The sequence below is a fragment of the Scylla paramamosain genome, chromosome 7 (genome assembly GCF_035594125.1).
Source record: "Scylla paramamosain isolate STU-SP2022 chromosome 7, ASM3559412v1, whole genome shotgun sequence".
Lineage (NCBI taxonomy): Eukaryota > Metazoa > Arthropoda > Malacostraca > Decapoda > Portunidae > Scylla > Scylla paramamosain.
Genome location: NC_087157.1, coordinates 19,027,246 through 19,050,454, shown reverse-complemented (window position 1 = coordinate 19,050,454; position 23,209 = coordinate 19,027,246). Strand labels below are relative to the sequence as shown.

General features: G+C 40.9%; 1 protein-coding gene across 2 annotated transcripts in view; it reads left to right on the top strand.

The window, feature by feature from the left end:
- The window catches only part of LOC135102181 (uncharacterized), a 29,221-nt gene extending 14,275 nt beyond the window's left edge, over positions 1-14,946 (top strand). Inside the window, exons 3-6 of one of the 2 annotated variants that reach the window (XM_064006987.1) lie at positions 4,795-5,082; positions 5,337-5,497; positions 6,107-6,253; positions 9,293-14,946. In XM_064006987.1, the coding sequence (XP_063863057.1) occupies positions 4,795-5,082; positions 5,337-5,454 (406 nt within the window). In that variant the 3' untranslated portion in view covers positions 5,455-5,497; positions 6,107-6,253; positions 9,293-14,946. Of the gene's footprint in view, positions 1-4,794; positions 5,083-5,336; positions 5,498-6,106; positions 6,254-7,461; positions 8,243-9,292 lie in introns of those variants that run through there. The other variant, XM_064006986.1, reaches the window with a different exon arrangement.
- Positions 14,947-23,209: the final 8,263 nt, after the last annotated feature.

The following is a 23,209-nucleotide window of genomic DNA, read 5'->3' as shown; positions in this document are numbered from 1 at the left end:
ACATGGCCCACCTTATATATAAGCCTGTTCAATATTACCTGTTCCATCATCTTACACTGACAGCTGGTGAGAGAAATGGGGCAAAAGGTGCCATCACCTTTGGGGATTGGGATGATAATGGCTGTTTTTCATGAGTGGGGAAGCTTGCCTGCAGTGAGAGACATGTTAAATAGGTCTAAGAGAGGGTTGTCTACCTTTATCTCCAGGAGGGCATTGAGGATGTCATAGGTGATGCCATCCTTGCCAGGAGCTGTTGACTTGCCCAATTTAACTGCTGAGAGAAGTTCATCATGTGTGATAGGCACACAGGTGTCATCTGTAACTCTTCAGCCAATTGTGGAACATTTTGAACACAGAGAAAGGCAGAAAGCAGCATAAGGTAATATCACAGTCATAATTGTTTAGCGACAGTTATGATCACGGATAAACTGGCGTGATATTTCCTACTCTTCTCTGCTGGTTTGAGCTGCAACTTGGACCAAAGCCTGGTTGAGAGATTAGCTATAAAGTTCAGGGAAAAATGGAGCTTATTGTATTTTTTAAAATATCCTTGCCAAATTATGGGTGCATCTAATATGCCAGGAAATATAGTATATATATATATATATATATATATATATATATATATATATATATATATATATATATATATATATATATATATATATATATATATATATATATATATATATATATATATATATATATATTAACTTCCAAAGTGGAGCACATTCTGACTCTCTTCCCTTTTGTGGAAATCTCCATTCTTGGAAACTTCATTGTTCACTGACCATCCTGGTGAACTAACCTTCAACTTTGCTATCCTCCATGACCTAGAGCAATTGGTGCAACACCCTACTCGTATTCTTGACCATCTTGGTAATACGCCCAACATTCTTGACCTTTTTCTAACCTCTAATCCTGCTCATGCTGTCACCCTCTCTTCTCCTCTGATCACAGTCACATATCTATATCTTGTCCTATCGCTCCTCAGGATCCCCCTATGCAGAGGTGCCTCTGGCATTTTGCCTTTGCCAGATGGGAGGACCTGAGGAGGTGTTTTGCTACTGCTTCTGTGTCAGAGACCCATCTCTATGTGCCAAGCACATAACAGAAGTGATAGTGTCTGGCATGGAAGCATACATTCCTCATTCTTTTTCTCAACCCAAACCTTTCAAACCTTGGTTTAACACAACCTGTTCTCATGCTATACATGATAGAGAGGCAGCCCACAAAAGATACTTAAGCTTTCCATCACCAGAATCTCATGCGGTTTATATTTCTGCCAGGAACCATGTCAAGTCTGTTCTCCAACTAACCAAAAACTTCTTCATTAATAGAAAGTGTCAAAATCATTCAGGATCTAACTCCCCTCATGACTTCTGGCATCTAGCCAAAAATATCTCCAGTAACTGCTTCTTTCCCTCCTTTATCTCAACCAGATGGCACCACTACTATCACATTTATCTCTAAAGATAAACACTTCACTCAAACCTTTGCTAAAAACTCTCTACCTTGGACAATTCAGGGCTTGTTGCTCCTTCTCCTCAACCCTCTGACTACTTCATGCTACCTATTAGAATTCTTCACAATGATGTTTTCCATGCCCTCGCTGGGCTTAACCCTTGGAAACCTTATGGACCTGATGGGGTCCCTTCTACTGTTCTCTGAAACTGCACCTCTGTGCTTGCACCTTGCCTAGTTAAACTCTTTCAACTTTATCTGTTAACCTCTACCTGGCCTTGCTGGAAGCTTACCTACATTCAGCCTGTTCCTAGATAGGGTGACCATTCAAATCCCTCAAACTACCATCCTATTGCTTTAATTTCCTGCCTACCTAAAGTTTTTGAATCTATCCTCAACAGGAAGATTCTTAAACATGCATCACTTCACAAGCTTCTATCTGATTTCCAGTATGGGTTCCATCAAGGGTGCTCTACTGGTGATCTGGCTTTCCTTACTAAGTCTTGGTCATACTCCTTTAGAGATTTTGGTGAAACTTTTGCTGTTGCCCTAAACATATCAAAAGCTTTTGATAGAGTGTGGCACAAAGCTTTGATTTCCAAACTACCCTCCTACGGCTTCTATCCTTCTCTCTGCTACATCATCTCAGGTTTCCTTTCTGACCATTCTATTGCTGCTGTGATCAACAGTCACCGTTCTTCTCCCAAATCTATTAACAGTGGTGTTCCTCAGGGTTCTGTGTTGTCACCCACTCTCTTCCTATTATTCATTAATGAATAATACTGCTGATGATACCACCGTACACTTTTCCACATCTTTTCATAAATGTCCAACACTTCAAGAAGAAAACATTTCATGCAGGGAAGCCACAGAACACCTGATTTCTGATCTTTTTAAAATTTATGATTAGGGCAGAGCAAACTTGATACTGTTCAATGCCTCAAAAACTCAATTCCTCCATCTATCAACTCAACACAGCCTTCCAGACAACTATCCCCTCTTCTTCAGTGACATTCAACTATCTCCCTCTTCTACACTGAACATCCTCAGTCTGTCCTTTACTTATAATCTAAACTGGAAACTTTACATCTCGTCTCTAGCTAAAACAGCTTCTATGAAGTTACGCGTTCTGAGATATCTTCGCCAGTTTTTCTCACCATCTTCCCAAGCTGCTAACTCTGTACAAGGGCTTTATTTGTCCATGTATGGAGAATACTTCACATGTCTGGGGGGGTGGATTCCACTCATACCACCCTTCTAGACAGGGTGGAATCAAAAGCTTTTTGTCTCAACTCCTCTTTAACTGACTGTCTTCAGCCTCTCTCTTTCATCACCACAATGTTACATCTCTAGCTATCTTCTACTGCTATTTTCATGCTAACTGCTCTTCTGATTTTGCTCACTGCATGCCTCTCTTCCTCCTGTGGACTTGCTACATAAGAGTTTCTTATTTCTCTCACACCTATTCTGTCCACCTCTCTAATGCAAGAGTTAACCTGTATTTTCAATCATTCACCCCTTTGTCTGGTAAACTCTGGAACTTCCTGCCTGCTTCTGTATTTCCACCTTCTTATGACTTGAATTCCTTTAAGAGAGAGGTCTCAACACCTCAGCCTGCTAGAGGTGGCCAAAGTGGTGATGCAGGGCTTCCACCACAGTGCTGTATAATGCCCTATGGGCCAGCATCAGGTGCCCCAGGACTTCTACTGTATATATACATGGGCAGGAGATTTTCTAACATACAGGTTTCATTAAATGAGATGGCTATTTCAGCATTTATTAACTTCTTTAAGATATTTTCTTTATATCTTATGATTTTCCTTTTCTCTTTTGTAATTTGGTTTATGACTTCACTGAAGCTGGTCATTTTTCACTAGATCACAATTTCAGGTTTCTTAATCCTTCTTCAGTAGTAGTGTGTTGTAGCCAAGGTGGGTATGGTTGTAGCCACTGCATGGCCAAATATTTATTCAGTGGCTCATGGGTTTACCCTGGCTCACAAGCATCACTGATTGGCTGACTGCTCACTGCTGCTGGACTCATTATACAGTGGCTGTGATTGGCTGTTTCTTTTCATGCTTGGCAGGGCTTGAAGGATGTCAGCTTGTACATTGAATTCAGGGCTGGATTCTCTGATGTACAAGGCTTCTAGTATTGCAAGGCACTTTGCATCAGTACACGTCCACAATTTTGGTATTCTCTTCTAGACATCGTCTTGTGATCTTGATGATGCGTTGCTGCTGTAAGTGTTTCTTAGGGGCCGGATGATAGGTGGCAGGTGAGGCATCAAGACAGCTTCATTGTCATCATGCCAATGTAGGATGAAGGGAGGGCTTCACTGTTTCCTCAATTGCAAGTGAACCTACATATAAAATGGGACTTTTGGGTTGTCTCTGTTTTCATGAGGGGATTGTTTCTGAGCAGGAGGTGGCTGGTATTCTTATTCTTATAGTATATTTGGAGGTTAATTTTTCTTTCCAGGTCAGTGGGCTTCATGTTTCTTCTTGCTATTTGTATGATAATCCTCTCTTCTTTGTATGCAGTAGAGAAGGCACAGTAAAATATGTTGATGTTGGGTTTTCTTGCATCTTCAGAGGAGCAGGAGCTATGCTACTTATCAGTGATCTTTTTAGTGAGGCAGATGATATTCTTTTCACTGAAGCCATTGTTAATCAATACTTGCAATACCTTTTCTATTTCTTTATGTACTTGCTGCCAAATATTGCAGTGTGTGAATGCCCTGAGGATGTAGGCATCAATGGTAGAGCCCTTGTATCTGTCAGGACATTTGTGCTTTCCATTAAGACAGTGTCTGGGATTAGTAAGTTTGGTGTATACTTCTGTATTAAAGGATTCTTGCTGCTGTATATATGTACATATATGGTAGCCAATCCTGTGCTCAACATTTCAACAAAGACAGTTGAAACCACATACAAAGTAAGTCAAGTAATCTATTATGAATTTATGAGCTTCATCTGCTAGGCTGCATCTGCTAGGCACAACACATCTCTTCACTACTATATAGCTGGTAAAGATTTGTTTTGTTTACTGATCATATTAAATAAATTTCACTTTTGAATCCATGAGTTACTACTGGCCTTTTCTATCACGTTTGTATATCTGAATTTTTTTTATTTAAGAATTTTGATCCCAGTGTTTAGGTCAACAGAACTTGATCTATACTCAAGAAAATACAGTTTATATATATTTGGTGCATGATACAGTGACATACACTATTCATGCCAGAAAATATGATACTAGTGCTTCTGTTGGTAGCCATGGAGATAATTTTTCATTAAAGAAGCCTGCCACCATCCACTTTCGTTTCAGCCATGAAGAAAGCAGGATGGAGTCCCAACCGCAGCAGGCTGTCTCCAGCAATGACACCCTGGTGCTGGTGGGGCGAAGGGCCAGCCCTATAAATTCCCTAGAGCGTGAGCACCTCACTAAGCTCGTACGGAATGAAATTATCTTAGCCAATGAGAGCACAGATGGTAAAGTCATGGCCATGAAAAAATTAGCATGGGAGAGGGTTGCCCTCCATTTTAATGCAGCTGGATATTGTGAGAAGAGAACAGTATATCAGCTGCAAAAAGTATGGGAGCGCATTAAAGGAAAGTAAGTATGTGCATGCGATAGACCTAATTGAATATAGGAAAAGGGCTAGTCAGTGCTCCATATTGTTCAGGACAGAGCTTTGTAGATTTAAGTTAGTGTATCATAAGGCTAAAAGCTATGTCTGATTTTGATATTTATCATGAATAATAGATATTATTTTGACTTGATGCAAGTTGAAGTGAAAAGAAAATACAATACAATAATCCCATAACAATGAAATACCTTTTCTTATTTATTTATTTTTTTTAATGCAGGGCTAAACATAAACATGCTAATGTCAAATGTAAATCATGTAAAACTGGTAGTGGTGCAGCTCCTCCTCCCATCCCTGAAGCAAGTGCCAATAAGGTGCTCACCATTCCAGGCACATAAACTGATGACCTTGGCTGTGATTTTGACAGTGATGCTGTCAAATGTAAGCTTACAGTTGTTTCTTTATTTGAATAATTTTTGACTTATACTGGATAGTTTGAGATGCATTATTGTTTATAGTGAATTATTAAAACTGCATTTAAGTGGATTAACAGCACTGTAAGTTTGGTCTGCTGTTTTCTTGGTTACTGGAGTTTCCATATGGATCTCCACATCTGTCATGGAGATTCAAATTGTATTGTTACAGACACTCATTTCTACATTTTCATTTGCACCCACATGTTAATTCTATAATACATTGAATATTAACTATGAATATCTGCTCCCACCAATTATGCAATCATTGACTGCTATTGTGGTGTAGCAGTTAGGACCAATAAAAAATTCTAGGTTGGGCTTAGTGCTCACTTTTATTTGTCTGATCATGTTACATGCAGTTTGAATATCTTTTTACTGATTTCATCTTTAGCCAAGAGACATTCTGCGATGTTATCAGTCATCTTACATATGTATTCCTTCATACTGCCAACACATTCAAATGCTGATATGTATGAATTTAGTTATCCAGAATTAGTTTGTATTATTATTACCTAAGATTACTTGTATTTTTGCAACTACCATTACCTTTACATTAATTTGCTTCTGATTGCAGCTGTCCAGAGAAAAGAAGCAGTGCATCCTGTAACCTCATATAAGGAGATCATACCACAGGAAGAGTAGGTGCTAGCTACATGTGGGTACTCCAGTATCTGGATGCACCACCTCCAAATCCTTGGAGATGCCAACATCTTTACCCAAAGTTAGCATACAGAATCGTGCATTATTACTTTTTACAGAATGAATATCATTGTACAATAAGGTCCCAGTTTATATCAAAGTTAGATCCCTGGAACATGACAAGCCAGTTTTGACTACCACCTGAGTTTATGTACTTTTCATTCTTGTCATCAAAGTAGATATATTGTGGTATTTTCAACAATTTAATATGTCTTTCATTTATATAAGTATGATCTCATGATATACTGTAATGTACAGTGAGATAAGATTATATAAAATGAAGTAGTAAGAATGTATGAGAAAAGAATAATGAGAGAGAGAGAGAGAGAGAGAGAGAGAGAGAGAGAGAGAGAGAGAGAGAGAGAGAGAGAGAGAGAGAGAGAGAGAGAGAGAGAGAGAGAGAGAGACTTAGATGCATCCTGGTCACGTACATATTCAGCCTGAAACTCCTAAGAGATTTATCTGCGCAATTACTTAATTTTACACTATAAATTTCCTTACTTCCCTTTTCCATTGAATTTGAGACTCAGTATTTAGAAGAATTTCTCTTGACAGTGAAGTAATCAGTATTCATCTAGTCTCTCTAATTTAATCAGTAGAATTTTTAGAATTAAAGACTGCATGGGGAACAGTGTGTGGGTGTGTGTGTGTGTGTGTGTGTGTGTGTGTGTGTGTGTGTGTGTGTGTGTGTGTGTGTGTGTGTGTGTGTGTGTGTGTGTGTCACACTGCCCCCACTTCCTTGTACCCCCTCCCCTTAGTGGCAGAGGGAAAGGTGCGTTTTCCACAGTCACTACCCAGCACTTGAATGGAACAAACATACTGAGACATGTTCTAATATTTGACAGAGACTAGGAAGGGATAACAGTTAGTTGGTTTTAGTTGCCTTTAAGGGGATAAATGAGTCATTACCGGTCCATTTATATAGAATAGGAGTCTCCAAAGTAGTCTACCAGAGACTACTTTGGAGACTCCTATACTCTGGGTATGGTGTGTGTATAATACACACCATACCCAGGGAAGTGACTCCTTGGCTGCACGAGTGTGCAGGCCAAGCTCTCACAGTGAACGGTGAATGACCCTCCTGTGTGTTCGTGGACACTCTTTTGTAGTAGTTTCTTGTATCCCTTGTTAGTGACCCTGTTATGTTCTAAATGCTACTGCTGCCTGATGCAATTCAGCTGCAGAGGACTTGAGTAATTAGCCATGTAGTGAACTTTACTCCCTCCTCAGGTCCTGATAAGGCCTGGCATCCAGGGGGCAGTAAACGACACTACTCGGCTTGAGGCCATAACATGCCGTTGGACAGTGGGAGGATTCGTCACAGAGAGTGGATGTGCATTTACACAATTTACACATGACCCTGTTCAGTGGCAAGACCACCAAATGAACAACCCATACACCCAAGTGCCACCAACAGCACTGTGATGGCACCCACTGTCACCAGCACAACAGATGGCAAAAGTTGGCATATTATCAGATAACATATTTTTTACTTTAAAAGAAAAGTTGCAGTTAAAGTGATGTAATACTACATAGATAATGAAGAAAATTTGTACAATCTCCTTTTCATATATCCCTCTCTACATCCTCCAGCCAGAGAGGAGGAAAATCTAATACAATAATAATGATAATTAACAACAACTAGCCATAACAAAAGCCTTCCAATTTAGTTTTATTGACAGAATAAAATGCTTTTGTCTTCTGTGTTCTGCTGTCCACCACACTATAGCATGTCGCCACTGTTGTGGTGGGTCACAAGGCACAGCCAGTCATCTGCCACACTACTCATGCAGGCTTTCTAACTCACCCTGCCAACATACATTTTCTTCCTTGATATTACCATGCACATGCATTTTCATTAATCTCATAATAAGATTTAATTCTTCAAAATTTTGTTACAGGTCACAGGATATTTAAAACCAGTCAGCTGTGATGCTGCTCACACATGCTCACCTACCTCCTCAGTCATTCATCCTGCCAACATAAATAAAACTCTTAACATTAACATTCATGCACATTTTTATTAATCTTACAATAAGATTTGAATTATAGTAAACTTTATTACTGCTAGATTATATCAATCATTTACAAATGTTAAAGAAAAAAATACCAGTTGCATTCCTATCTTTAACATAAATAAAAATAATTAGTAGAATCTCTGACTAATCAAGGAAAAGTTGAATTGATGTAGCACATACCTGCTTTTGTGTTGAAGTTGGAGTCAGAATTGCATCTAGAGATTCTGGGTCTAAATCTAAACTTCAAGCTTGTGTTGAATCTCAGAATTTAGATGATTCTCAGGAAGGGGATGATTCTTTAGATGGAGAATAGAATTTGGGATATGGTTGAGGCATAGTTGCTGTATTTAAAGATTGCTTGGCAGCATAATGCTTCATCTTGTAGATTTGCCACCAACTAGATACCACATATTCCATTCCTTTGTAAGCTAGCAAAACATTCAGTGTTGGGATCCTGTTCTTCAGATTCATCTGTTATTTTCTTCAGGGATTCTAAAGGATATGCCACTTTTAGTGTGAACTGTTGCAGTGGTTCTGCCTCATTTTTTATCATCCTCCACCTGTTTCCCCACTGCCATCAGATCTTCATTGCTCAATTCCTTATCTTCATATTCAAGAAGCTCATTTATGTCAGTTTAATTGATGTCAAGATTTAAGTTATTTCCAAGTATACACAGCTACACTTAGTCTCATGTACACTTTCATAATCAAATCCTTCAAAATCTCTAAGATTAGGGCACACATTTTCCATGCACCATTCCTGTTTGACCATGTCACTTTAGACCAAGACTTTCCTCTTTTTTTCATACCACTGTAAAAATTGCAATCTTTCCAGAAATCCATGAGATTTTTTTTTTTCCCTCCATTTTCAGTTGCACTGATTTATGAACATGACATAAGCTGAAACCGACATAACTTGAGACCTTAATATAGACATACACTGATAAGGAAAAGCATTGTTATTGTTACTGTTGTGCTAAAATTAACCTGATTATGGGATATTTAGTTTTAGTAATCCTGGCTTTCATTATCTTGCTTGGCAGAGCCAGCTGACAAACACACCTATGCTCCGAGAGCCATCAACATCCCAACACAATGTATCCAAAGGACCAGAGGATGATGCCAAAATAACTTATGAGTATTGAGTTTATTGAACCTTGATGAAATCTGTTATTTAAACTTTATATTTCATGTATATATTACATTCATATAAATGAGTACCAATTAACACCCTTTGTGACTGCTGGCATCTAGCCATATATCTATATCAATCTCTTCTTCATTTTTCCCTCCTCTGTTTCAATCTGAAGACACCACTGCCATCTCATCTACTATTTCTAAAACTGAACTCTGTTCAAACCTTTTGCTAAAAACTGTACTCTTCATGATTCTGAATTTGTTCCTCCCTTTCCTCCACCATCCTACTATTTCATACCTCTTATCAAGATTCATGCTGGCTGTAATCCATGGAAAGTGTTTGGACCTGATGGCATATTTCCAATTGTTCTCTAAAACTGTGCCTCTGTGTTTCCACCTTGCCTGGTCAAACTCTCTCACCATCTACCTTTCTCTTTTTACTGGAAATTTGCCAACATTCAGCCTGTTCCTAAAACAGGTCACTGATCTAACCATTCAAACTATTATCTTATTACTTTAATTCTCTGCTCTTCTAAAGTTTTCTAATCTATGCTTAACAGGAAGATTTTTAAACAACCATTGTTTCCATTCTACCAGTGATCTTCTGGTTTTTCTAACTCAGCCTGTTTTAGAAATTTTGGTGAAACTGTTGCTTTAGACATATCAAAAGCATTTGATAAAGTCTAGCTTAAAGTTTTAATTTCAAAACTGTCCCCATACACCTTCTATCTGTCTCTGTACCTTCATCTCAAGTTTCCTATCAGACTATTCTACTGTTGCAGTCATTGTTCTTCAGTGTGTTAATAGTGGTGTTCTTCAAGGCTCTGTTCTGTCACCCACTCTTATTCTATTACTAATCAATTATCTTAGCCAAACCTGTTGTCCTATCCACTCCTATGCTAATGATATTACTCTACACTATTCCTCATTTTTTCTTAGACATCCAACCCTTCAGGAATTAGGTAATTCATGTAGGGAAGCCACGGAACACCTTGACTTTGGCTGAGTAAATTTAATGGTATTTAGTGCCTCAAAACCCAATCCTTCTATTTATCATGACAATACACCCAAAGTTGGAGCATGCTACATTCTTATGGTCTCCACATAGGAGGAAAAATAGAAGGAAATTGGATAGAATATAGAGGACAGCAATGAAAATGGTCCCAGAACTGGAAAAGAAGACTTATGAAGAGAGACTGCAAGAAATGAGATTAACAACATTGGAAGAGAAAGCAGAATGGGAAGACTTGATAACAATGTACAAATTAATAAACCATATGGAAAATATAGATGGACAAGTTTTGGAGATGCTTGTAAATGAGGGAACAAGATGTACGAGAGGACATACAAAAAAGATTAAGAGTAAATATTTCAGTTTCCTGAGTTGAAGCACTGATCCTTGGAATAGATTAAGTGAGGAAATGGTTACAGCTATCAGTGTGAGCAAATTTAAAGAGAAATTGGATAATTGTAGATATGGAGACAGGACAAATGAGCTTTAGCTCAGACCTTGTACAATACAACAAGGTAAATACCAGAGCTGGGCACTCTGGTAAATACCAGAGCAGGTCATTTCAGCAATTGCAGGTCATTTTTGATTGTGGATTTGCATTTGTGGCAAAATCCCCACAAATTTACTTTTGCAAATACAAACATACCCACAAACCACATGCAAGCTGAAACTTGTTTTGGGTTGCCAAAGCTTGCCATATCTGAACTGTCAAGTTGGCAACTAGAAGCTTCTAGATCAGGCCTAATGTTGCCAACTTAGCACTTTTGACGCTAAATATAGCAATTTTCATAATAATCTAACGCCAAAGATTTACGTTTTTTATTCCATAACTAGCCTCCTTTTTTGCTCTATTTAGCGCCATACTTCAAAATATTCACCTGCAATTTAGCGCCTTTTTTTTCTTATGCTGGTGCCTTGCAAAATTTTTTGTTGGCAACTCTGCATTGTTGCTGCTGCCCTGCACACGCCTCCTTCAATCCTTCTCCACACTTCCAGCCAGTCTGCTGTGTCAACTCTATTGTTATAGTGAACATTTTTGGTGCCTTAAGTAAGTTAAATTTTTTGCATTTATATTATCAATTTAAATATTACTGTGACTCAGTGAGTGTCCTGAATTAATAATTTAACTTATTTAATGCTTTTTTCCACTGTGCAAGTGGGTAGCCCAGGCAGGGCACAACCTAGGTAACATAACATTAAAATAACATTAAAAATAATAATGATAACATTAAAATAAAGTTAATCAACATATTTATTTATTTATCTATATAATAATTGATGATCTGTCCTTTTAAGTTGTTTTAACTTTAAGTTGATTTTAATGCCAGTGATTTTACCAAATTTCCATCTGGACCATAGTGCATCATCATGAATGAGGACAATTTCCCTGGCTTGTGACTATGTTATACCTTCATTGGCTATTATACACCTATGGGACTCCCTCAGTGATAAAAGCTATTTTGAAACCCACCTTTTCTACAAATCATTTAGTAACTTGTTCATATAACTGATCCTTTCTTTTAAACTATGTGTGGAACCATAGGATGGATTGGATATTTCCTCTAATGTGAATTGATTAGGAAAAAATTTAAATCATCTGTCTTTTAATAATTAAGGAGTTATGGTATTGATTTGATGTCACTATTTACATAAGTTAAGGGCCTATCATTTATAGTGGATTCTAACTGTAATATAATAGTGTATAGTTCATCAAATGTGACAAAAGCCTTGTCAAGGACCTTTCTTAATCCATTTTTTACTGTTCCTATTAACCTTTCCCGTATGGCACCAAACCAGGGGTTCAAGCTAGGATGAATTTCCATTCACAATTAACTGAGGTCAAATAATTGTTTATCTGAGGGTCTAGCATAATTTTCTTGATGTAATTGGCAGCAGTGATGAGTGATGAAGGTTGTTACATTGTCACTTAATATAAGTTGTGGTTGACCCTGTCTGCTTGTGAACCATCTAAAGGCACTGAGGAAGTTTTGACTTTTTAAATACAATACCAGTTCTAAATATATGGGTGTAGTGGTAGTTTTTTTTTTTTTTATGTAGGAAGGACACTGGCCAAGGGCAACAAAAATCCAATAAAAAATATGCCCACTGAAATGCCAGTCCCTTAAAAGGGTCAAAGCAGTGGTCAAAAATTGATAAATAAGTGTCTTGAAACCTCCCTCTTGAAGGAATTTGTCATAGGAAGGTGGAAATACAGAAGCAGGCAGGGAGTTCCAGAGTTTACCAGAGAAAGGGATGAATGATTGAGAATACTGGTTAACTCTTGCGTTAGAGAGGTGGACAGAATAGGGGTGAGAGAAAAAAGAAAGTCTTGTGCAGCGAGGCCGCAGGAGGAGGGGAGGCATGGAGTTAACAAGATCAGAAGAGCAGTTAGCATGAAAATAGCGGTAGAAGACAGCTAGATATGCAACATTGCGGTGATAAGAGAGAGGCTGAAGACAGTCAGTTAGAGGCGAGGAGTTGATGAGACGAAAAGCTTTTGATTCCACCCTGTCTAGAAGAGCAGTATGAGTGGAACCCCCCTAGACATGTGAAGCATACTCCATACATGAACGGATAAGGCCCTTGTACAGAGTTAGCAGCTGGGGAATGAGAAAAACTGGCGGAGACGTCTCAGAATGCCTAACTTCATAGAACCTGTTTTAGCTAGAGATGAGATATGAGGTTTCCAGTTCAGATTATAAGTAAAGGACAGACTGAGGATGTTCAGTGTAGAAGAGGGGAACAGTTGGGTGTCATTGAAGAAGAGGGGATAGTTGTCTGGAAGGTTGTGTCGAGTTGATAGATGGAGGAATTGAGTTTTTGAGGCATTGAACAATACCAAGTTTGCTCTGCCCCAATCAGAAATTTTAGAAAGATCAGAAGTCAAGCGTTCTGTGGCTTCCCTGCATAAAATGTTCACCTCCTGAAGGGTTGGACGTCTATTAAAAGACGTGGCAAAGTGCAGGGTGGTATCATCATTATAGGAGTGGATAGGACAAGAAGTTTGGTTTAGAAGATCATTAATGAATAATAAGAAGAGAGTGAGTGACAGGACAGAACCCTGAGGAACACCACTGTTAATAGGAGAATTAGGAGAAGAACAGTGACTGTCTACCACAGCAGCAATAGAATGGTCAGAAAGGAAACTTGAGATGAAGTTACAGAGGGAAGGATAGAAACCGTAGGAGGGTGGTTTGGAAATCAAAGCTTTGTGCCAGACTCTATCAAAAGCTTTTGATATGTCCAAGGCAACAGCAAAAGTTTCACCAAAATCTCTAAAAGAGGATGACCAAGACTCAGTAAGGAAAGCCAGAAGATCACCATACTGGCGATCAGATAGAAGGTTGTGAAGTGATAGATGTTTAAGAATCTTCCTGTTGAGGATAGATTAAAAAACTTTAGATAGGCAGGAAATTAAAGCAATAGGATGGTAGTTTGAGGGATTAGAACAGTCACCCTTTTTAGGAACAGGTTGAATGTAAGCAAACTTCCAGCAAGAAGGAAAGGTAGATGTTGACAGACAGAGCTGAAAGGGTTTGACTAGGCAAGGTGCAAGCATGGAGGCACAGTTTCAGAGAACAATAGGAGGGACCCCATCAGGTCCATAAGCCTTCTGAGGGTTTAGGACAGCAAGGGCATGGAAAACATCATTGCAAAGAATTTTAACAGGTGGCATGAAGTAGTCAGAGGGTGAAGGAGAGGGAGGAACAAGCCCAGAATTGTCCAAGGTAGCGTTTTCAGCAAAGGTTTGAGCGAAGAGTTCAGTTTTAGAAATAGATGTGATAGCAGTGGTGCCATCTGGTTGAAATACGAGGAGGGAAAGAAGAAGCAAAGTTATTGGAGATATTTTTGGCTAGATGCCAGAAGTCACGAGGGGAGTTAGATCTTGAAAGGTTTTGACACTTTTTGTTAATGAAGGAGTTTTTGGCTAGTTGGAGAACAGGCTTGGCATAGTTCTGGGCAGAAATATAAAGTGCATGAGATTCTAGTGATGGAAGGCTTAAGTACCTTTTGTGGGCCACCTCTCTATCATGTATAGCATGAGAACAAGCTGAGTTAATCCAAGGTTTAGAAGGTTTAGGACGAGAAAAAGGGTGAGGAGTGTATGCCTCCATGCCAGACACTATCACCTCTGTTATGCGCTCAGCACACAAAGACGGGTCTCTGACACGGAAGCAGTAGTCATTCCAAGGAAAATCAGCAAAATACCTCCTCAGGTCCCCCCAACTAGCAGAGGCAAAACGACAGAGGCACCTTCGCTTAGGGGGATCCTGAGGATCCCCCTATTGCGATATGATTGGAGCAATAGGAAAAGATAAAGATATGAGATTGTGATCGGAGGAGCCCAACAAAGGAGAAAGGGTGACAGCATAAGCAGGATTAGAGGTCAGGAAAAGGTCGAGAATGTTGGGCGTATCTTCAAGACGGTCAGGAATACGAGTAGGGTGTTGCACCAATTGCTCTAGGTCATGGAGGATAGCAAAGTTGTAGGCTAGTTCACCAGGATGGTCAGTGAAGGGAGAGGGAAGCCAAAGCTGGTGGTGAACATTGAAATCTCCAAGAATGGAGATCTCTGCAAAAAGGAAGAGGGTCAGAATGTGCTCCACTTTGGAAGTTAAGTAGTCAAAGAATTTCTTATTGTCAGAGGAGTTAGGTGAGAGGTATACAGCACAGATAAATTTAGTATGAGAGTGACTCTATAGTAGTAGCCAGATGGTGGAAATCTCAGAAGATTCAAGAGTGTGAGCAAGAGAGCAGGTTAAGTCATTGCACACATAAACGCAGCATCCAGCTTTGGATTGAAAATGAGGATAGAGAAAGTAGGAGGGAACAGAAAAGGGGCTACTGTCAGTTGCCTCAGACACCTGAGTTCCAGTGAGGAAAAGAAGATGAGGTTTAGAAGAGGAGGGGTGGTGTTCTACAGATTGAAAATTAGATCTTAGACTGCAAATGTTACAGAAGTTAATGAAGAAAAAGTTGAGGGGGGTGTGAAGACACTTAGGGTCATCAACAGACAGGCAGTCTGACCTGGGGACATTTATGGTCCCCTCCCCAGATGGGGACTCTGAGGCTGGTGTAGGAGTCGCCATGATGATTTTAAAATTTTTGAGTGAAGGGTGTGTGTGTTATTATGTGCTTGTAGTTTTGTGTGGAGGAAGAGAGTTGTCTTTAGAGGGCAGGCTGTGACTGCCCCCTTGTGTTGTGAAACACAAAGGGAAACGTTCAGTGAGGTCACAGCTGGGTTTAATGATAAGTTCACAGCACCCCCTGAACAGTGCTTTAGACCTCACTGGAAGTAATTATCATTTCTGTAGGTGTCTACTGCCTCCTCCTACAACATACAATGTGCAGGTGAACAGCACATTGTATGTACTGGCAACCTCACTAGCTTCTCCCTTGACTTTAAGGGAACCAGTAAAGTTCATTCCTGTTATAGTGAAGGGTTCACTGATGTAATTCTAAATTGCAGGAGTGGTGGTGCATCTACAGGAGAATATGGCTTGCCTTGATATTTCTAGCATGTTTTACTCCCTTTACAGTCTACCTCTTTTTAGGGATCAACCCCTTTTGCCTCATATAGCTCACAGTGAAGTTAATGGTGTAATGATGGTTCAATTTGTGACATTTTTGTATTAGTAGTCTAGTTATGTGGTGGTGGCCAGATAGTAGGGTTGGATGTCTGGTTGACTCAGGTATGTTAGCCAGTTGTATTCTACCACCACATTTTATGATGTCATTTTTTAGGTATAATCCTAGCTAGAGCATTATGTTTGTAGATGACAATTTATCAGGTATCTTTATGAGCAAGGTGTGATCAGTAAATTCTTACCTTTGCACTAGTTTAATTATTTCCTGTTCTGCTGCCTTCATTTCCCCTACTCTTATGTTCTGGTCGATATTGATGGTTAGACCCTTTGTTTTAGCCTTCAAGTTAGTTTTATAGCAAAGTACCCACGCTAATATCCTTAAACATTTGTCATACTTACTTTATCTCACCCATTCCATTGATTTAGGTGTTGTGGCTGAATTTTACAATTATTTCACTTTCAGGTGGTTAAGCCATGTCAATATGCACTTTAGATCCATGAGGGTCCTTGCCACCACATAGAGGAATTAATCACCTCATCTGTACTTATTCCCCTTATTATGAGATCCACTGGATTATCCTAGTTGTCGCATTGTTTACCTTTATATTGGGAATGAGTTGGTTATCTGGGTTATTGATTTTTGCTCCCATTGGACTGACTGCTATTCTAAGCAATGAAATTATTTCTACCTGGGCATTGTTATCAACTTTGTTTTTGTAGTTGCCACTTATGGCATAACCACAAATTGTGGTCAGCAATATTATTGAGCCTGCCCTTACAGTAGCCCGTTTTCTGTTCCCTCCTACTTTCTCTATCCTCATTTTCAATCCAAAGCTGGATGTTGCATTTATGTGCATGACTTAACCTGCTCTTGTGCCCATGCTCTTAAATCTTCTGAGTTTTCCACCATCTGGCTACAACTACAGAGTCACTCTAAAACTAAATTTATCTGTGCTGTATACCTCTCACCTAACTCCTCTGACTATAAGAAATTCTCTGACTACTTAACTTCCAAAGTGGAACACATTTTGACTTTTTTCCCTTTTGCAGAAATCTCCATTCTTGGAGACTTCAATGTTCACCACCAGCTTTGGCTTTCCTCTCCCTTCACTGACCATCCTGGTGAACTAGCTTTTTACTTTGCTATCCTTCACGATCTAGAGCAATTGGTGCAACACCCTACTTGAATTCCTAACCGTCTTGGAGATACGCCCAACATTCTTGACCTTTTCCTGACTTCTAATATTTCTGCTTATGCTGTCACCCTCTCTTCTCCGTTGGGCTCCTCCAATCACAAACTCATATCTGTATCTAGTCCTATCGCTCCAATCCCTCCTCAGGATACCCATAAGCAAAGGTGCCTCTGGTGTTTTGCCTCTGCTGTACATAACAGTGGTAATAGTGTCTGGCATGGAGGCGTACATTCCTCACTCTTTTTCTTGACCCAAACCTTCCAAACCTTGGTTTAACACAGCCTGTTCTCATGCTATACATGATAGAGAGGTGGCCCACAAAAGGTACTTAAGCCTTCCATCACTAGAATCTTGTGCACTTTATGTTTCTGCCTGGAACCATGCCAAGTTTGTTCTCCAACTAGCCAAAAACTCCTACATTAACAGAAAGTGTCAAAATCTTTCAAGATCCAACTCCCCTTGTGACTTCTGGCATCTAGCCAAAAATATCTCCAATAACTTTGCTTCTTCTTCTTTCCCTCCTTTATTTCAACCAAATGGCACCACTGCTATCACATCTACCTCTACAGCTGAACTCCTCACTCAAACCTTTGCTAAAAACTCTACCTTAGATGATTCAGGGCTTGTTCCCCCCTCTCCTCCATCCTCTAGCTACTTCATGCTACTTATTAAAATTCTTTGCAATGATGTTGTCCATGCCCTTGTTGGCCTGAACCCTCAGAAGGCTTATGGACCTGATGAGGTCCCTCCTGTTGTTCTCCGAAACTGTGCCTCCATGCTTGCACCTTGTCAAGCCAAATTCTTTCAGCTCTGTCTATCAACATCTACCTTTCTTTCTTGCTGGAAGTTTGCCTACATTCAGCCTGTTCCTAAGAAGGGTGACCATTCTAGTCCCACAAACTACCGTCCTATTGATTTATTTCTCTAAAGTTTTTGAATCTATCCTCATCAGGAAGATTCTTAAACATCTATCACTTCACAACCTTCTATCTGATTGCCAGTATGGGTTCTGTCAAGGCCGCTCTACTGATGATCTGGCTTTCCTTACTGAGTCTTGGTTTTAGGGATTTTGGTGAAACTTTTGCTGTTGCCTTGGATGTATCTAAAGCTTTTGATAGAGTCTGGCACAAAGCTTTGATTTCCAAACTACCCTCTTATGGCTTCTATCATTCTCTCTATAACTTCATCTCAAGTTTCTTTTCTGACTGTTTTATTGCTGCTGTGGTAGATGGTCACTGTTCTTCTCCTAAAATCTATTAACAGTGGTGTTCCTCAGGGCTCTGTCCTATCACCCACTCTCCTCTTATTATTCATCAATGACCTTCTAAACCAAACTTCTTGTCCTATCCACTCCTGCACTGATGATACCACCCTGTACTTTTCCACGTCTTTTCATAGACATCCAACCCTTCAGAAAGTAAACATTTCATGCAGGGAAACCACAGAATGCCTTACTTCTGATCTTTCTAAAATTTCTGATTGAGCAGAGCAAATTTGGTATTATTCAGTGCCTCAAAAACTCAATTCCTCCATCTATCAACTCGACACAACCTTCCAGACAACTATCCCCTCTTCTTCAATGGCACTCAACTATCCCCGTCTTCTACACTGAACATCCTCGGTCTGTCCTTATAATCTGAGCTGGAAACTTCACATCACATCTCTAGCTAAAACAGCTTCTATGAAGTTAGGCATTCTGAGATGTCTCTGCTAGTTTTTCTCACCCCCCAGCTGCTAACTCTGTACAAGGACCTTATCCATCCATGTATGGAGTATGCTTCACAAGTCTGGGGAGGTTCCACTCATACCACTCTTCTAGACAGGGTGGAATCAAAAGCTTTTTGTCTCATCAACTCCTCTCCTCTAACTGACTGTCTTCAGCCTCTCTCTCACTGCTGCAATGTTGCATCTTTAGCTGTTTTCTACCACTATTTTTATGCTAACCGCTCTTCTGATCTTGCTAACTGCATGCCTCTCCTCCTCCTGCAGCCTCACTGCACAAGACTTTCTTCTTTCTCTCACCCCTATTCTGTCCACCTCTCTAATGCAAGAGTTAACCAGTATTCTCAGTCATTCATCCCTTTCTCTGGTAAACACTGGAACTCCCTGCCTGCTTCTGTATTTCCATGTTCCTATGACTTGAATTCCTTCAAGAGGGAGGTTTCAAGACACTTATCCTTCAATTTTTTAGTACTGCTTTGGACCCTTTTCTGGGACTGGCATCTCAGTGGGCTTTTTTATTATTGGATTTTTGTTGCCCTTGGCCAGTGTCCGTCCTACATAAAAAAAAAAATATCCCTGTGTGTCTTATATGCCATCAAATACGGTAATCCTCTGTGTCCACCCACTTGACAACAGCATATGAACACAGTAGCATGTGACAAAGCAACGAATACACAAACAAGCTGCCCACAAACAGAATGGGGAGGGTCCACTGACTGCTCACCAACACACCAAATGCTCAATAGATTGTACTGTCGAGGAGCCATATGGCAGTATCTCTTTATTTACAAGGCATTACAATCACAGGCAGGTTATGAAAGACACCTATCTTTCACCTAACACCAGCAGGAGCTTAATGCTATACTAGACAAATAATACAATATGAATAATCGCCCTATAAATGTAAATCACACTAAGTTTCCAAGACTTGCCTTGCCCCAACTCACATGTCCTTACCATACAATGACTAAGGGATGCTATTCCATCTGCACGATTCTCAGAGGTGGGGGTAAGTCATATGACAAAGAAGAAAGGGGGGATACAGAGAAGGGGGCGGGATGGTAACACACACATACCTGCCACAGACTCACTGCGAGCTGCAGGTTACAAAGTCATCTCAATAATCCTGCTTGCTTTACCTCCCCAAAGAGACTAGTGTAAATCTAACTGTATTATGTTGTTCTGTACTTTATTTTCTTTCAAATGATAGCACTTCAACATGGTGCTCAAAAAGGAAAGCGGAAAATAAAAATAAATCTGGTAGCCTACCCAACTAGGTGGGGATGACCTGTGGACCCATCATCAGCTCCCATTCTCTCTCTCTCTCTCTCTCTCTCTCTCTCTCTCTCTCTCTCTCTCTCTCTCTCTCTCTCTCTCTCTCTCTCTCTCTCTCTCTCTCTCTCTCTCTCTCTCTCTCTCTCTCTCTCTCTCTCTCTCTCTCTCTCTCTCTTTCTCTCTCTCTTTCTACACCCACCATCCTCACCTCCTTCCATCTTTCTTCTCTTTGATGCTTATGCCCCACATAACATGTCCTCCCATAAACAAAAATTTTTGGAAATACAATGCTTATCAAAATTTTGGAAGACAAAAAATTCAAACTCAACACATGACTAACTGGGGCAATTTGCATCAGAGTTAAAATAGAGGCATGCACAAATCACAATATGGAAGCTACAAAAACATCAGTATGAACAATTATCAAAAGTAACAACAACAGGGCTCCACCTGGGCCCTCCATACTCAAACTGCCATTTCTTTCTCCTCCTCCTCTGAGACCTGCCTCTGGCTCTCCACCAGGACCTGTGATCTCCCCAGCTACATCGGTGTGCAGGCTTTTCCTTGTAGGATATAATTTCTATATCTCTTCTCCTGCAGCTACAGCTGCCCCAACTGCTCCCATGACTCATCTTTCTTCCTCCATCTCCATCATCTTCTCTTTCCTCTGCCTTCACCACTTTTCCATCTACTCTTACCTCTCCTGCTCCCTCTGCTACACAGTCTACTCCTGTATCTTCTCCACACTGTACAAACATCAGAGTCACCAAACAATGACATCCCTGTGCCCTTGCAACACTCATTGAGCCCATCAGGGACCATAGCCTCCTGGTGCATTGTCACAGTACCACCAGGCAATACCCTTCTTGGACAAACAAACCTCCCCTCTGGGCAGCCAAACATATTCAACTTGCTGATCCCATCAAGTCTCCTCACCAGAGAACACACTACTCTCTCCTCCAGGCTTTCACTGCCCACAGCCTCAATCCTGTTTACCCACTCCTCATTCTGTTGAGCCTCCATGCCACACCCATAAAACTGAAAAAATAAAAATGCTACTTCCTCAGCAAAAACAAGAGGTGCCTTCTGGGGGGAGACATAACCAAGCCTGCTTCTCACTGTTCAGGTACAGCTATACTATCACACATTCCTCCTGCTGGCCACTTCATGACACAGAAATTGCTTCAGTGAGCTGATAGCTGCTCCTTTCCAGGATGCAGCACATCCATTCCTAAACTTGGAGTCAAACTCATACACATGGCCAACACAATACAACAAACACCAGCTCCAACATGAGCCTGGCCAGCATGCCCCTGGGCCAGTCCCACTGGTCCCAACAACTACTTCTGTGTGCAGTCATTTCTCATCAAACCCAATACCTTGTTGCTTTGAGGTAGCAGACATCCATCATCAAACACTACCCTACCTGAGACCAGCACCTGACAATCAGCACCAACAATGCCACCAAATGAAGGCCTGAACAGCACTGAGGGTGCTTCCTGAGCAGCAAGCAACACACTAACACAAGCAGCCTCACTCATTGCTGCCCCTCAATGTGGTACCACAATGCTCGTGCCAACTACCTCATCATCTCTCCCAGGGAGGAATTGGTCAAGCAACATCACTCACAATCCTCACACTAGGGGAAACAACACTCAACATAACACAGGGGAGAAGGCCATCAGGCTTGCCAGCCTGATCCACGCAGTTACACCCAACAAACATGGCCACACCCAACCACCAAAACCACCTCAACTGCTCCCGAGTCAACCTGACTCCAAAATGGCCAAACACCAGGCCAATACATGCTATTAACACCCGTGCCTCCTTGACTGTGGATGGCAGAACAAAATAGAGCAACAAACCTCTGTCCTCCTTTCTCCACTGACTACTCAAAATATTGCTAACACCTGGAAATACTTCCTTACCAGCCACTCCTGCCTTGGCCAGTAATGAGTCAACACATACCCGAGGGGCAGAACTCTCTGTGGGTATGCTAACAGCTGTAGCAGCAGCTGTCAACACAGGTGGCTCACTATGTGAGCAAACACACAACATGTCTGGTGCTGGCACAGGAGCAGCCTTCTCCTGACCTCCAGTACACTCCACAGAGAAGAAAATTCCCACCTCCACAGCAGAGTCAGGAGTCTCCCTGCCTTTGGCAGCAACCCCTAACATACCAGACACAACAGACTGGGGTGCAGACTAAGTACCAGCGACCACAGCCTCAACTCCAGGTGACAACTCAGCTTGAGCATCACCTCTGAGAGGCTCCACAGGGTGAGACAAACCATCAAACAAACAATCTAAGTCCATCACTCCAGCCTCACCCTCGGCAACACTTTCACCAAAGTCAGGTGCCTTCTGCAGTGGCTCTGCGCTTCTGCAGTCAGCCCCAGCATACTGACTCAAACACAAGTCCAACACTGACTCACTCAGACCCTCACCAGCAGCAGGAAAGGTATCTGGGCACTCTGCTTCCACTGCAGCATCAATACAAATACTGCACTTCTTTTGTGGCATCCCTGCCTTGTTGCAGTTGACCTCAGGAGTCACAAAACCTGCAAGTACCTGATGCCAGCATGCTCACCTCACCTTAAGGTGAGTAACAGAACAAGCATAGTTAGATACATCAACAGTTTCCACACCCAGGCTGGCATCCACAGATAAAGACTGCACACAAACTTTCCCTCCTGCCAGGTCATTCCCTAAAAGGAAATCAACACTAGCCACTGGCAGACCCTCCACTAATGCTACAGTCACTCCACACTAATGCAGTCACTAGCGGGCACAACAGCCTCATCTTCCTCATGGTGAAGCTTTCTATGACGCCAGTCCCCCAGCACCACACAAGCTTGTCAGAGGCAACTCACCTCCCAGTCACATTCCTTCACAGTGACTGCTGTGCCGCTGTCTCTCAAAACAGTGACAGGGTATTCAACCCCATCAATCTCAATCATGCCCCAACATAAGAATGGATGACACCAGTCCAAACCAGACCTCACAGGCAACAAGGTAACAACAGATGAGGGG